A 17,425-nucleotide genomic window follows, 5' to 3' on the forward strand; every position below is an offset into this window, starting at 1 on the left:
GCTAGGGATGGTTTTCCTTTGGATGGATGGGAAGGGGATGTGCTGTGGCGGTTTTTTTGGGGGTGGGTTTTTTTTTTTTTTTTTTTTTTTTTTTTTTTTTTTTTCTGATCGATTGAGCTACTGTGAACTTTCGCAGTACTAACCCTGTCTCTAAACCAAGTCTGGGGAGCATTCCCCAGAGCCTTTGCTCTGGACTGAGCCCACCCTCCCTGTTGCTTGCTCGGCATTGTCGGCTTTCCGCGAATTCCCAGCAGCCAACAGACCAGTTCTTTATTCCGGGCCAGAGGTTTTGCTGCAGCTTCCAGCCGGAAGCCGCAACTGCTGCTAAGGAGCTGGGGGACCTGGCAGCTGGGAGAAACAGTATAGGAGAAAGTTGCGGCCCAAAGTCAAAGGCTGCCAGTACCCAAGCCCTGGGCCAGGGTGTAGTGCTTTTATTCCTTAGCACCCTCTCCACTGCTGCTCCCCATTCCCTGACCTCTGGTGATACACTGCTAGGAGCTTGCAGGCCACCTCCGACATTTCCCTAGCGATGATAGGGTGGGAAGGGGTCTGAAGGCAGCAATAAGCTTGCCACCCAGTCCAGATCACGGGACCCAATGGATGTCTGTGAGCCCCGCCCCCGCCCTCTTCTCATGTCCCGCCCCCAGACTGCAGCCAAGTCCCTGAAACAGCAGTGTCTCCCGGTCTCCAACCCTGGGCCCGCCAGAGTCGACCCCCAGCGCGGGCATTAAGCCGCGCCTGGCCACCTCCCTCCCAGGCCTAGCAACCCGTGCCAGCTCCGGGCGGGGTCCTGCGGTTTTGACAGGCTCCTCCTCCCCGGCTCCTCCCCTCCCCGTCGGGTCCTCCTGCGCTAACTGAGCTCCTCCGGGCCCCTGCGCCTGCTCCCAGCCATGGTGGCCTGGCGCACCGGTTTCCTCATTTGCTTCGTTTTCTCCTTGGCCACCCTGGTCCAGAGAGGTAAGGTGGGTGTGGGCTGGGGCACCCAGGGACCCCGCCCTGTGGCCTGGGGGTCGCTCTGTTCTTGAGTGGCCTTGTTCCGCCTGGCTGGCCTGAGGTAGGGGGCATCGGACTACCTGGCAGCTAGTCTAGGCCTAGGGGTAAGGGTCTGAGGCTTCTAGAAATAAACCCACTGTGAATTGTATAGTTGAAGATGAGGGATGGGACCCTTCTTAGAGCTGGTCTTAAAACACTAGGATGTTAAAATCCTAGTCAAACATTGGTGACAACGGCTGTCCCCAGGAGTGTACCCTGGGAATACCTTGGGAAAACCTTGAAAAAAAAAAAACAGTCATTTTGAAAATTGGCTGTGAAGCCACCTGCAGCAAAAGCATATGGAGAGGTTTCCAAGGGGACTTCCTGGCCACTTTCATCAGGATCTAGGAGAGGTTGGGTAAGGCAAATCGAAAATGGAATGGGGGCAACTTGTAAGTCTTTCTAGCTCGCTACATGCTTTTGGTGTCTGTCCTTACACTACTAGAGACTTTTGGTCATATATTGTGGAGGAGATGGACACAGAGTTGTGCTGAATCAAGGGAGCAAGTTTCTTTCACAGTGTGCAACTCAATTTGTGGAACAGGACGCAATGGCATCAGCTTGGGTCTTGTTAGAAATGCAGTAGCTCATGCCCTGCTCTGACCTACTGAGTCAGATTCTGTGTTTTATTTAGCATAATAACCAGATCCCTGGGGAATTTGCAGGCACATTAAAGTCTGAGTAGCATCTTCTTATGATAAATACAATCTGTGCTTGAAAATAGTGTCTTCAGCATGTACCAACAGAGTCTTCTTTCATTTATTTATGCCCCATTTCCACAGCAGGAGGAAAAAAATGGCTTCAAGAAAACACTGCAGTTGTAATTGAGCAGGATTGTGCGCTGAGCTTTCTGAAAATGATGGCAAATCCAACCATTGAAAAACATAGGCAAACAAAACTTGGTCTTAGCACTGACATCAACTGAGGTTTATGTCACATATAAGGAGCACTGCGAAAGAGAACTCCTAGCCCAGGACAATATGCAAAAGATGCGGAAATATTTTTTCTAAGGGCAAGCCTGCTGGAGTTGTTACAAAAAGAACCTTTCAATGAGCTACAAGAGGTATGGCCAGTCTGGGTTCTAGGAACCGATGCAGAGGGTGAAGAAAGCCAAGACTTCTGTCTCTGTGATGACAGCCCAGTAGAGGGAGAAAACCAGCATAAACATCTCATGTGTGTGATAGACTGCTATGGAGAGAAGAAAGCAAACTGTCACAGGGATAAAGAGTTGCTATTTTTCTTTTTTCAGTTTCCCTTTGGGGATAACATTTTTATTGTCTAATGGGCTTTTGAGAAAAAAGCCCACCTTATCCTTGAGGGCTATATTCTCAAACACTGCAGGAGATGCTTGATACTACAATGTGGCTTTTCTCCTTTGTTGAAATTGGAACACGAAGCCCTGTGCATGCTAGATAATTGCATGTTATAGAATGGAAGTTTTGACACTATAGCCTATAAATGGCCAAGCCTCAGGTTTTCCTGCTTTGAGTTGAGAGAGATTGAGGAAGCTGGTAGAAGTGAGGTCATACAGTGATTAATTGGCAGCTAGGGTTGCTCCCAGGTTTCTGTGACTCCACAGCAACCGTCTTAAAACACTAAGTACAATTCATTTATACCTAGAGTCTGCCCCACTTCTCCTCCTCCTTTTTACAGAGAGGGTCTCATGTAACCCAGTTTGGTAGCCTCAAATATGCTATGTGTCCAAAGCTGGCCTTGAACTCTTGATCCTTCTGCCTCTGCTTGATGAGATCTGGGCTCATATTCCTAATTCTCTTGCCTCTACCTCTTGAGACTTGGGATGACACTTACATGCCGCCATGCCTAGAAGGTATCTTGTTTTGAATCATCACAACTGTTCGGGTTAGGTATTATCCTTGCTTCCAAGTAAGGGAAATGTCATGTATCAGAAGAAATTCCAGGGTTCAAACCAGGTTAGAATTCCACTCTGTGACCTTTTTGTTTTGTTTGACCTAAGAACATTGGAGTAGATGTAGGATTGTTTTGAAGGTAGAGACCTATTTCCTATTTTTTTTTTGTATTGGGGTCCAGAGAGCTCTGCCCTGGTGTCCCTTTTTTCTTATTCCTAATCCTCAGTAATGGGTTGTGCCTGAGCAACCCCAGCAAGCATGCAAAAGGTCCCAGAAGCCCATCTTGGGATAAGATGTTAAGTTCCTCCAGGCTCTAGAAAGTAGAGACAGGTTTTACCTCCCAGTATTTGAAAGTGTAGTTTAAGAGGTCACTATAAAGACAAATGGGAGTTAACTTCAATGTGTATCTTACTGGTTTTGTAACATTTTCTGAGGATAGGGGTCCTCTGAAGGTGCCCTGAGTGTGGCAAGTTTTTCTTCTTAGTACCAGGGAGAAGGACCTCAGCTCGATTCTCTTGCTCTGTGTGTGTGTGTGTCCTAGCAGGGGCTATATTTCAAGAAAGGCTTCCCTGAGACAGACTCTTAGTATATTGCACACATTCACCCCTTTTACCATCCTGGGAAGGCTGCCACTGTGACCTTTTCATCCCCTCTACATACACAGTGACCTGTTGCAGTCTTGAAAAGTAATGGACAAATGAGGACCATGCAACTCAAACTACTTTACAATTCCATCCCACCACAGTCAGGACCATCAAATCAGTAAATAGACAGCTCTTAAAGAACAAAACATAAACGTCTAATAAATATTTAAAAAACTGTTTAACATCCTGGGTCTTTGGGGAAATGCAAATTAAATTTGCTTGAGGTTAGAATGGTGCTGTTGAGGATGTATGGGGGTCTTAGTTATCACCAATGCAGCCAATGTGGAAATGAGTATGAGATTTCTCAAAATCTGCAAATAGAATTTTCACATGATTCAGGTTCACCTGAGTCTGTGCACATACCTAACCGAACTTAAGTTAACACACTACAAAGATACCTGCATACCATGTTTCTTGCTATACTGTTTTCAATAGCCAGGAATTGGAACCAGTCTAGATGTACATTGACTGGCAGATGGCTAAAGAAAATGTGGTATATGTACACGATGAAGTTTTGAGACTATATATATGACATGAATCAAGAAGGAGGCAGAAGGAAGAATAAGAGAGGGTAATGGATAATGAGGAAGGTGAACATGAGTGAAGCACAGCAATATATGTATGAAAATGCCATAGTGAAGCCCCTTACTTTGTATGTTAATTTTTAAAATGAAACAAAAGTAGTGGGCAATAACCAACTTCCTATATGGAAAAATGTAGTTCCAAAGATTTTAGGAATCTTCTGGAGACATTACTGATAGTTTCTTCGCTTGTACCATGGGGATAATGGCCTTTTTCTTCTGGTGTGGCAGTTATTAGGATTAAATGTGCTCAGCATAGGACCCGCCTTCCAGTGAGCCTATTTCAAAATAGTCCATATTAATCCTACTTCTTAAATGTTCCAAGCCACACTTAAAAAAATACACTTTTCGGCCAGGCATGGTGGGTCATGCCTTTAATTCCAGCACTCAGGAGACAGAGGCCAGCTGATCGCTGTGAGTTTGAGGCCAGCCTGGTCTACAGAGTGAATCCAGGACAGCCAAGGCTACACAGAGAAACCCTGTCTTTACAAACAAACCAAAAAAATAAGTAAAAATAAAAAATAGAACACCCCCCCCAAAGAAAAAAACAACAACAAAAATACTTTGCAAATCTTGACAGCATTGTTTATAAGAAATGATCAGAGATTTCGCATCTACACAAACAAAAAACAGATTAGTGGTTGCTAAGGATCAGGGGAAGGGGATGGTAAATGACTGCTTAAAGGGTCAAGGCTTTGGGGAGTAATGAAAATGTTCTAGGAATAGAGAAAGGTGATTCTGTGCAGTCTTAAAAGTACCGTAAAAACCATTGAATTATACACATTGAAAGGGTGACTGTGTGGTATGTGAATTATATATTTGTTTAAAACAATCCAAAAGGGCTGGAGGTGTAGCTCATTGGTGGAACACTTACTTAACATGTGCAAGGATGTGGATTCCATCTCCAGTATCACAAGTAGAAACAATGAATAAATAAATGTAAATTTTTTATTAAAAAAAATACGAGGGTTGGGGCTACAGCTGGGATACAAAGTGAATAAATTATAATAAATAAAAAATTATATTAAAAATAAATTAATTTAAAAAAGAAAAAGAAGTACGCTTGATATGGTGACCCATGTTTGTAATCCCAGCATTTGGGGATGAAGCAGGAGGATTGCTATAAGTTTGAGAGCAGTCTGGAGTACATGGTGAGTTCCTGGCTAGCCTAGGTTATAATTACTCAAAGTAAAGCAAAGCAAAGCAAAGCAAAACAAAGCAAAACACCACATTGCACTGAAAGCACATTGCATGCTCTTCTAATTATGCCAGATGTTGTGGCACATGCCCATTAATTTTAGTGTTCCAGAAGCTGAGGCAGGAGGATCTTGAATTTGGAGTTAGCTGTCTGCCTCAGCAAACAACCAACCCAAACTAGGTGCACATGATTGTGGGTTAGGACTGGGCAAGAGCACAGTGGCCCCAGGTATTACAGCACTGAGTGACCAGGCTGGGATCCTAAACAAGAACCTGTGGCTGACTTGGAGAAGCAGGCTTGATAGATGTGTCCTAGAAAGTGTGCAGGACTGGCTTCAAGCTACTTGACTCTTCCTGCCTCAGTCCTAGGAATTGGGCATCATGAGGATAGAGAGAATTTTATTTCCCTATATAGTTGTGTGGGGGGCTCACCATTATGTGTGTCAATCAATCCTCCACTGGGCAGAAGACTCAGTCTTGAGAAGTGTGATAAGCTTTCACCCCTTTCTTGATCTTATAGATCATGTCTTCTTCATCCCTCTTCACAAGATAGACAACAGGTAACTGTACCAAATACACAGAAGTCATTTGAATGGGCATTTCTGGGTACCAGGGAAGGTCATGAAGTTGCTCTAGTGGAATGGTTCTCAACCTGTGTGTTGTGACCTCTTTGGGATGATCTGTTGGGTATTAATATTTATTATTGATAGATACTTTTTTTAATTAAGGAACAGTTATTCCTAATCCAGCTATATATCCAAATCACCACACAGAGACTAGGATTTATTTAATTAACCTAGAGCACAGTGCTGGGCAATAGTTACTCCATCCTAAATCTTTACCCTGCATAGTTTCCTACCATTCAGATTTCACCCATTATACTTGCTTTTAGTCATATCTTAGGTCCAGTTCATCTCTCCTTATGGTTCAAAGTCCTCTCCTGCTGATCTCTCTCTCCTCCTCATTGTTCCAAGTTCTCTCCTCTTGACCTCTGCCTTCTTTTACCCCCACTGGCTTTCTCCTCCCTCCAGACCAGGATGTCCACCCTATTTTCTCCATTGCACAACATTGGCTGGTTGTTTTAATTGAAAATTACAGAGAACAAATGGAGCCATGTTTACACAAACTTGAGACAGGTGATGCTCAGAGTAAACATCACAATGTAATGTCCAGATTGAAACCAGATAATGGGGTAGAGAAATCAGCATTTGAATGAACAAGGGTAAACTGTATACATTCCACAAGAACATTATACCAACATTTTCCCTTTAAGTCCAATAAAAGGCTTCTTTTCTTTCAATACAATAATAATAATAAAAGTTATGAAAACTATTAAGTAAGAGTTACATGTGTGATGTCCAGTCATTGTGTATTTGGCAACTTAGGAGAAAGTATTTGATTTTTTATCTTATCTTGACAAGTTTAGAGTTCTATACTTAATTTACTTTTATCCTTACTGGTATTACCTATATGAAAATAGTTTCTTAAATTCTAAACAACTTGAGCTTAATTGTAGAACTATAACTATTTGGCCTTCAACCCCACCAGAGACTTGAGAAGGAATAAAATTGGTTACTGGAGTAAATAGGAAGTGCATGTTAGCAGCTTCCAAAAAAAAAAAAAAAAATTGACAGAGACAGTTTGCTGCCTGAACAGTCACCCATAACTCTTTATAACATTGGAGCATGATTTTCAGACTTCTGGCTCAGAATATTTTGACAGACATATATATGAAGCAGGAACTCTTTAGGACTTGCTTACCCTGTCTTGGCAGATTTTGGCAGTCAACTTGTTCTGCATTTAAGCTTGCCCATTTTTGGTAAATTCTGCGTGTTGAGAAGGGAGAGTATTTTCTTTACGTGAGTGGCTCATTTGCCATATTTGAAGCCATCTCCATATAGAGGTTTTTCAATGCTCATCATCTTCTTTGAGGTAGGTGGGGTGCTGTCAGGAGATGACCTGTCTTATTGTCAGAGAATCTTTAAGATAGTAAAGACATTTTTAATTGACATATTCTGTAGGCCTCTGAAGTTTTTGAAGACTTATCTATTTTTATGTAATTGACCTGTCTACAAAACTATATCTATATCTGTTAAACCTAGGACGTATATTCCTATGATAAATTAGACTAGTTTCTGACATGACTATGAGTTGATTAACTAACAATTAACTATTAACTAATACCCTAAACAATTTGTAATAGCAATTTAAAAGTATTGGAAGTAACCTTGAATTTGTATCAATATACTAAAATTTACCAATGTATTAAAAAAGACTTATTTTTGCATCAATATACAAAAGCCTATACCAGAGTTAAAATTAACCTTATTTGAGAATAACAAATAAAACCTTAAGTTGAGTAGATTCAATAGTCTACCTTTTGTCTTACATTTCCTATAAGATATCCCTGTATTCCCCTTTCTTTCTTTTAAACACCTTTTCTCCTTACCTAAGTAAGATAGAGAAAAGAAAAAGAGAGGAATTCCTGAGTATAACCTTGTTTTCTCTCAGAATAAGACTATTAATAATTTATAACCACCTCCCAATGAAAATAAACATTCATAGCCATAGAAAATAACCAAAAACCTACCCAATCCCCTTTAAGGAAAACGGACTTCATTCTCACGAATTTCTTCTAGCTGACATTTTGGACATGCAGACTTTTTGTTAGGGGGCCCAAAGGAAATTGGGGAAAATGGTTACTTAAGCAAGCATTAACATTTGTGGTCCAGTCCTTAAATGCTCAGAAAATTCAGGCTTAATAGAAGTCCTGTTTGGAACAGTCTAAAATGCTGGACCAATTGAGATTAGTAGCTTTCTTCAAAGCTCTCTTGGGAGCAGGCTTTGATGAGAAACAGCAACTGAAGCAGTTGAGGCAGGAACAAGCAGAATGCTGGAACATGGAAGATGCTGGAACAGATGTGTCAATTTCTCAGCGTGTTGGAAGGATGAATTCTGTCAGGTTTGATCCAGCATCTCTGGTGTCCAGTCCTTTTGTTCTGCAAAATATTGACTTCTCACAAGCATTATACAGTTCTAAAATTATAAATGTATGAGATGTTCAGGATGAAATTAAATTGTAAACCAATTTTATCTATGTCAATTAAGAGAATGGTATAATAAATTTTGAGGATATTATAGCCAAAGATTTATTGGCCGTGTATTGTTGGCGTTCTGGCTAGAGACATTTTTTTATGTCTCAGTCAGTTTCAGAGTTATTTCCATGTAGTGGGATCAGCAATGTAAATTACAATTATTATTGAACATACAACCATTATTATGTAGAAATCAAAACAAGGTTGTATAGATCAAAATATCTTTTTTAGGCTATTGGGTGCCTGTTGTATTAGGCCAATCTGCTACCTATCTCCCTAGAAAAGGCCTCCCATTAGAGAGACCAGCTGGTTGCCTTGAGCTATAGAAAATATGTGTTTAAAGTAAACTTTATGTTAACTCCTTTTTAATTTAGAGTTTACGCATACCTTAAGCATCTTGTACCTGTTTAGAGGTTTAGACCTAGGCTTTTATATATTATGTTGTAGCTATTTTTGTTCTATCCCTCTTTTATATAGAATGGGCAGTTATGCCTTTATAATCAAAGTTTATATAAATTCCCTTTTACCTTTAGCATTTAAGCATACCCTCTGTATCTTGTACCTGGATTTTTACATTGGTTGTGGCTATTCTTTAACTTGCCCCCCCTTTTTTTTATATACAGAATGGGCAGTTATGCCTTTATAGCCAAACTTTACATACTCTCTCTTTTATTTTAGCATTTAAGCATACCCTAAGCATCTTATACCTGGGTATTTACATTTGTTTTGGCTATCTTTGGCTTGCCACGTTTTTTGATATGTGATGGAGAGTTTCGCCTTTTAAACCTATGAATGATAATTTTTGAGTTTTTAGGACTTAACTAGGCTGGTGTGTACTTTGCCACCTGTAAGCCTCCTGTGTCTTTTTTGCATCAGGCATGACCAACAGTTGTCCCCCACAAAAATGTCTCACTTTTGAAAGTATAAGTCAGCTTCTAGAGCAGTGTGACACCTTAATTTAGTCAGCATTTAAAAGTTTTTTGACACGGTAACTATGCAGTTGGCATGCTTGTCTCCCAGCTTAATTTTGAGTCCTTACATTAACCAACAGAACATATTTCTTAAGCCAAAATGTCCTTTTGTACTAATTCTGTGGAAGTACCAGTTTTTGAGATTGGCTGGCCTTTTTAGAGCAGTGTGACATCATCTCTCTTTACATAAACCTAAAATTGATGTGAATCCAATCTTTAGATCAGTAAGGACATACATCTATTATTAATAAAAAAGAATTTACATGGTAACCTTAAGGAAAATTTTGTCATTTTGAATCTTAGACTATCTCTGTAAGTGGCTAAACAGCAGGAATTACTACCCTGGCTTTTATTATGTAAATTAAACTGATCCTGAACTCAGAGATCTGCCTGTTTCTTTTTACTTTGTTTTGGGATTAAAGGCATGTGCCTTCACCAACTTGTTTACATTTTTTTTCTCAAATCAATATTGTTGTAAACTCAAAGCCTTTAAATGAAAATCAAGCAAAGAAACCAGAAAATTTTAAGTTTTGAGTCACTTGTGCCAATTTAGGTTGTAACAAACAAAGCACAGTTGTTTATATTTTGGAATTTGGTTGATGTTTCACTGAATTGGCAGACCCTTACCAGAACTGACAAGTATCTTGCAGCCAGAGAGCTTTGATTAGGAAGTTTGTCCTTTCTATTGTCTGTAACTTAGTCTGTAACTTAGTATTCCAATCCTTGGCTTTTCCCCCATTTTCTCCTTGAACGTTCTTGGAGAAGGCATGGAGAAGAACCATCACTATTAAACATACTGTAACCAGATCCATGACTATGACAAAAAAACCCCCCAAAACCCAAAACCCAACCCCCCCTAAAAAAAAAACCACCAAAAAACCACAAAGCCAAAGGGATTAAACACCCTCTGTCATGGCATTTTTTATTTTAGATGTAGGTATAGGCCAACCTCTGTCTAGAGGTCTGTGTGCCTCTATTTCCTTTCTTTTTAGCCATGGCTGCTGTTGTTGCTCTGAGCCAGCCACAGTATAAAGAAGCCATGCTCTTGTACCTGTCCTGTTAGACTGTAGAGGCAGCCAGTTGTGTTATGTTAATTCTCAGGTCTACCAACAATATGCTGTCTTTTGCTCCTTGGCCTGTTTAAGAGTCTCTCTTACAGAAACAGTAAGAGAGAAACAGTTTTAAGTTTGGGTTGTATCACTGGGAGCATTCCTCCCACCAAATTATTAGTCTCCAAAACATACTGTTGCACATATGCAAATGAGTGTGTGGCAGGCCACTGTGTCATGGAACAACCTACCAGTAGCCACACCCCCAAAGGAGAGTGACTCTAAATATCCATCGGCCTGTAAATATCTCCTCTAAAAGTTTTGGCCAGCCTATGCTGGCCTCAAACTGACTCTGCCACTAAAGTGCACCTTGACACATCTAGCTCGTTTTTGTCAGTTTTTAATTGTGTTTGTGTGCGTGTGTGCCATTGCATGTGGGCTCACAGGTGTTGCCCTTTAGGACTCTCTAACTTGGTTTTTTGATCTCTCACTGAAACTGGACAGGGTTTGTTGTTGTTGTTTGTTTGTGTGTTTGTTTTTGAGACAGGGTTTCTCTGTGTCGCCTTGGCTGTCCTGGACTTACTTTGTAGACAAAGCTGGCCTTGTTTTTTTTTTTTGAGACAGGGTCTCTATATATTGCTCAGGCTAGCCTTGAACTTCTGCTTCTGCTCCCAAATGCTGGGATTTAAAAGTCTGAGGTGTCATACACTGCTTGCAGTTGTATACTTTGGAGTTTCTTCTCTTACTTCAGTACACTCACGAGTCACCAAAGTTTTGTGTCTTCTTCACTGCCTCAGGACAGATGTGTTGGAAGAAATGAGATCATGGGCCATCTTACTGGGTTGGTGTCGGCTCCACTGATCTCAGATCCACCCTGGACTCTGGTGAGCTTTGAGCTCCACTGTCACTATGCTTTTTAGGCAGTTATTTTCCCCCCCTCAATATCCAAAGATAACTAATAACTTCCTTGTTAAAACATGGTAGACTGACACTTCTTAATATGTTTGATTTTGGAGGACAGTGAAAAAAGATAAAAAGGAAAAATGAGCCAAAGGCTTGTTCAGACGGTTTGTAAAAGAGTAAATCAAAATGGACAATAAAATACAGAAATATGGGTTTTGTTATTTATTTTTGCTTGTTTTGTTGTTTGCTGTTTAATTTGCAAATCTAGCATTACAAAAGTTTAATAAATAAAAAAATGTATTTTGATGGCTAATGTCGTGTGTGCTGTGTCTTGTATCTTAAAAATCTATTTTAACCTCTAATATGATAAAGATCAACAGTTAGAACCCATATAAAAATCCCTTGAAGGCCTTTAAATGTTTTAGTATCTAGAGTTATAAGACCAAAATGTTTGATGCTTCCTATTGCAAAATTATACCCGGGAGTGGAGTTTCTGCAGTGTACAATGTTTGTCAGTTAATTGTCAGTTCATTGTTATGAAGTGGTGCCCAACTGTCTCTCAAAGTGGTTGTGCTGGTTCTGGCCACCAGCAGCATATAAAGTAGCCATTGTGCCTTGCCAGCACTTGGCCTTTTTAGCTTTATCATGATACAGGATTTACATATTTATATTTCTCTGCTTTAATTTATATGTCTCCGATTACTGTGGGTCTTGTCCAAGTTGATTTCTTCTTTAATGAGTTGCCTGATCAAACTTTTGGCTCAGGTCCCTGTTTATTATTTTCTCCTGGTTCCCACTCACAATGCTTTATTTTTCTGTGTTCTTGGCTGTGTTTTTCTTCTGGTGCTCTCGTCATCATTGTGAGATATATATATATATATATATATATATATATATATATATATATATATATATATATATATATATATATCGCACATCATCCCCATTGTTTGCCCTAATCTTAAATAATACAAGAAAAGACTCATAGCTTCTTTACTGACTGATTTTTAAAAAGTCAGCATCTTTTGTGTACCAAGTCAGGTGTTTTATTTTAACAGACAAGGAAGTAAAATAGTCTTCTTTGCTCTCAGTTTGTAATCTAGTACTATGACCTTTAGACTAATATAACAAAATAGAGAGAATAAACTATAATATAATCTAATGAAAGATTGTAGTTATAGCATTTAAGCAGTAGTGTGTGTGTGTGTGTGTGTGTGTGTGTGTGTGTAGTATCATTTGGAGGCTATAATGCATGATTTCTTTGGAATTTTGTCAGTTGCTTTGTGTAATGGGCTTAGACATACCTGAAACAAGATTGAGTGCTTTGCTTGGTGCCACCAGCTCCTAGATCCTTTCAGTATCTGGGTCTTTTTTTTTTTTTCAGTCTCTGGGACTTAATTTAGGAAAAGCAGTTTTGCTTTCGAGTCAGTCTTATTTTTTGGCTCTAACATTTTTGGTTCCCAATTTAGTTTGGGAAGAATTTTCTCTTACGTTCCTTAACTTACTGTGCTGAAGCTTGGATTTGGTGCCTTGGAAAGTTTTTAATGCCGCAGAGGAAGTGGCTGCTTGTGTGGCTTTCTTGTTGTCTCATAAGCTTTATCGATTTTATTTGTTAGTTTGCTTATTTTTTTAAATTATTTTTATTTTTGAAAGTTTTATACATTTATACAATGCATATTGAGTGTATCCATGTACCATTTCCTCCCTCCAACTTTCCCCAGTCCCCACTGCACCTTCCTTCCATTGTTATTATTAGTCTCCAAAACATACTGTTGCACATATGCAAATGAGTGTGTGGCAGGCCACTGTGTCATGGAACAACCTACCAGTAGCCACACCCCCAAAGGAGAGTGACTCTAAATATCCATCGGCCTGCAAAGATCTCTAAAAGTTTTGGCCAGCCTATGCTGGCCTCAAACTGACTCTGCCACTAAAGTGCACCTTGACACATCTAGCTCGTTTTTGTCAGTTTTTAATTGTGTTTGTGTGCGTGTGTGCCACTGCATGTGGGCTCACAGGTGTTGCCCTTTAGGACTCTCTAACTTGGTTTTTTGATCTCTCACTGAAACTGGACAGGGTTTGTTGTTGTTGTTTGTGTGTTTGTTTTTGAGACAGGGTTTCTCTGTGTCGCCTTGGCTGTCCTGGACTTACTTTGTAGACAAAGCTGGCCTTGAACTCACAGAGATCTGCCTGCCTCTGCCTCCCACGTACAGGGATTAGAAGAATGCACCATCATGCCTGACTTTTGAACTTGGACAGTTTTGATAAATTTTATAGCTAGCAAACCCTCAGAATCTGCCTGTTTACATTCTACACTGCTGGGGTCATTGACTCATGCTGCCATGCCTGGCTTTTATGTAGGTGCTGAGGATCCAAACTCAGGTTCTCATGCTTGTGTGTGTGTGTGTGTGTGTGTGTGTGTGTGTGTGTGTGTGCGCATGCATGCGCATCAATGTGGATGTCAGAGGACACTTAGGGGAGTCATCTCTCTTCTATGTGTGTTGCAGGGATTGAACTCAGGTTATGAGACTTGGCAGCAAATATGTTTATCTACTGAGCCACCTTGATGGCCCAACATTTAGATTTTTTTTTGAAGAAGGTATCAGATCCCCATGAGATGGAGTTATAAAACAGCCATAATCTGCCCGATAGGAATGCTGGGAACAGAATTTGGGTCTTCAGCAAGAGTAGTGCGCGTTCTTGGCTGTTGAGCCACTTCTTGAGGCCATCATTGTTATTTTCGTTAAGACAAGGTCTCCTGTATTTTAGACTGACATTTAACTCCTGTTTAGGTAAAGATGACCTTAAAGTTCTTTCCTGTACTCCTGAACTGCTAGGATTACAGCAGACACTGGTTAATGGGATGGTAGAGGTAGAACCCAGGACCTGTGAATATTAAGGAAGCATTACCAACTGTATTACATCCGGAGCTTTTTCTATCTTTTATGTTTAAATTGATTATTAAGATAATGGTTCTGAAACTACTGACTTCAGTGAATTCTCTGGAAAGCAGAACTGGGGGGAAAAGGTGTGGCTTCCTTTCTTTGTTGTTTGGGAAGATGCTAAATTAGCTTAGTTCAAGGCAGACAACAGAAACACGAAGGCATAACACTCATCACTTGAATTTGTGGCAGCTATCTAGAAAAATGACAAATGAAAAGTGAACTCCATAACCTATAACCTTAACTTGGGATCAAACATTGTCTAGGAACACAGTAAGTGATATGGCTGGGTCATTTGTATTCTGCAATTAAAAATAATACAGTTATAGATTGCTCTAATAAATTTTAGAAATTTTACCATCTCCTTTGTGATTCCCACCCCTACCATTTCCCCTCTCTTTTCCTCCTTTTTTCCACTCTTTTCCTCCCTCCATCTCTTACTCTCTCCCTCCTTTGCTCCCCTATCTTTCTCAGTACAAAAGATTGAACCTAGCACAGTTACTTACTAGCTCAATGTTCTGTGCCCTGCTCAAAGCAGGTCTTTCTAAAATTACTCTTTGCTTTTGAAATTTATTTACCTGCAACTTTCAGCCACACACAACTGAGAGTAAAATTTTGAGAGCTTTAAAGGTTATTAAGATTCCCCCACTCCCCACCCACCAGTCCAATTAGTTTTCTCAGGCAAGATCTCAATGTGTAGGCTGTCTTGCCGTGAAACCTTGATCCTTCTCTCTTAGCATTTCCAATGCCGGGTTGGAGGCATGCACCACTATGCCCAGCCTCTATTATGCTTAGCTTTTTTTTTTTTTAGATTTATTTTTTTATCTGTAACATTATGTGTACCACGTGGTGTTTCGAGCCCTAAGAGATCAGGAATGTTGGATCCCATGGCACTGGAGTTAGAGATGATTGTGAGCAGTCATGTAGATGCTGGAAATCCAACCCAGGTCTTCTGTAAGAGCAGCATCAGATGCTCTTAACTGCTGAGCCAACCCTCAGTCCTCTATTTTGGTCAGAGTTAAATTTACTATAGATTATTATTCTGAGGGCAACACTATGTTCTTCAATTGCTCTCTACAATTTAAAAATAATTTTATTTACTTTTTCATTAATTATTTATTTAATCACTTTACAGGCTGATTGAAACCCTTTTCCTCCTCCCTGAACCTTTACTTTTTACCTCTGTTTTGGCAGCACATAAAAGTTCATCACATTAGTGCAGTGCCTGCATATGTCAGAAAATGGCGCTAGATCTCCTGGAACTGGAATACAGATGGTTGTTAAGTCACCTAACACGGGGTTCTGGAAACTGAACTTGGGTCCTCTGCAGGAGCAGTGAGTGATCTTAACCACCAAGCCATTTCTCTATTCCCTGCCACCTTAGTTTTTGACACAAAGTCTGTCTCAGAACAGAGTTTACCAATTGCCCAGGTGGAGTGACTGATGAGTTCCAAGGACAACCTGTCTCCATATATCCTCACCCGTGCTAGATTTACGGATTCGTGACAGCACATCCAGCTTTTACATGCTTGCTGCCTATCTGAACTCAGACGCTTATGCATGTGCAGCAGGAACTTTACTGTTTGGCTGTTTTAAATAGAATGGGGTTTCCTGTAATCAGAATCAAAGCACCAGGGTCAGGTCCCTTGTGCTTATGTGGTGGCAGTTGGAAGCACATCTTGTTTCATATTTGGACAATCAAGCTTAGGTTTTGGTTGGAAGCCAGGTATATTTATGGTTCGTAAGACATATGACCCTCCCCTCTTCCATCTCACCCTGAGTACTTGGCTATTTCTCATCCCTCTTTTCAACACTGATTCAGATGGGAGCTCCAGACATCTTCTTGGTTCCCTGGCTAGAATCTTTTTTGTTTGTTTGTTTGTTTGTGTAAATCTCCTTTCTTGTGAGGGTAGGCTCTTGAAATGCAATTTTCTTTAAAAATGTTTTATTTTTATGTGAATGACTTTTGCCCTCATGTATGTCTGTGTACCACATGTGTGCCTGGTACCCTTAGAAGCCAGAAGAGGGAGTCAAGACCCCTGGGACTGGAGTTACAGACACTTATAAGCTGTTATGTGGATTTGGGAACCAAACCCAGGTCCTCTGCAAGAGCAGCTAGTACTCTTAAACCACTGAACTATCTTTCCAGCCCTGCAGTTTTCTTTTTTAAAATATATTATTATGGTTTGATTGTAAATGTCCCTCATAGGGTTTTGTATTAGAACATTTGACTTCAAAATGGAAGTGGTATTGTGGGACATTATGGCACTCTTTGCTCATGTCACCTAGATAGCAGGAGTGTTACTAGGGGAAGGTCTTGAGGTGATAACCACTTCTGGTTCTGGTCTGAGATCTCCGCTTCCTCATTCACTAAGATGTGAGACATGGCACCTGCAAGCTCCTGTTGTACCTGGATCCAAACACTATGTTATGCTTCCCCCAACAGGACGTACTATATTCTCTAAGACTCTGAGTCAGTATAAGGCCTTCCTCCCTTAAGTTGTTTCTGTCAAGTATTTGTCACAGCAATAAGAATAGAAATTAAAAACGGCTCTTGAAATCTGATAGATGTGTTCTTTGATCACCTCCCCCTGAGGGGAGAGCAGCCCTACCAGGCCACAGAAGATGACAATGCAGCCATTCCTGATGGGATCTGATAGACTAAGATCAGAAGGAAGGAGAGGAGGACCTCCCCTATCAGTGGACTTGGAGAGGGGCAAGCGAGAAGAAGGGGGAGGGAGGGTGAGGCTTGGAGGGGAGGAGGGAGGGGCTTATGGGGGGATACAAAGTGAATAAACTGTAATTAATAAGAAATTAAAAAAATAATAAAGAGATCATGAATTGGAAAAAAAAGAAAACAGATAGATGGAACTGGAGTGTAGCTCACTTGGTACAGTACCTGCAAAAAGCCTCCTGTTTTACCTCTAGCATCACATAAAACCTAGGCATGGAGATTACACTTGTGTGATTGGAGCAAAAGGATCAGAAATTCAGTCATCCTCATATATATAGTGAGCTTGAGACAGTCCTGGATACACAAGACTACTTGGAATAAATTGATAGCTTGCTTTGTTTGTTTTGGCTTTGCCTTCCTTCCTTCCTTCCTTCCTTCCTTCCTTCCTTCCTTCCTTCCTTCCTTCCTT

General features: G+C 40.5%; 1 protein-coding gene across 2 annotated transcripts in view; it reads left to right on the forward strand.

Annotated features, from left to right (window-relative positions):
• The first annotated feature begins 654 nt into the window (after positions 1–654).
• The window catches only part of Cd99l2 (CD99 molecule like 2), an 86,252-nt gene continuing 69,481 nt past the window's right edge, over positions 655–17,425 (forward strand). For both annotated transcript variants that reach the window (XM_055608755.1, XM_055608756.1), the window contains exon 1: positions 655–957. In XM_055608755.1, the coding sequence (XP_055464730.1) occupies positions 891–957 (67 nt within the window). In that variant the 5' untranslated portion in view covers positions 655–890. The remainder of the gene's footprint in view (positions 958–17,425) is intronic.

The sequence above is a fragment of the Psammomys obesus genome, unplaced genomic scaffold (genome assembly GCF_907164565.1).
Source record: "Psammomys obesus unplaced genomic scaffold, mPsaObe1.curated_primary_1811, whole genome shotgun sequence".
Classification (NCBI taxonomy): Eukaryota; Metazoa; Chordata; class Mammalia; order Rodentia; family Muridae; genus Psammomys; species Psammomys obesus.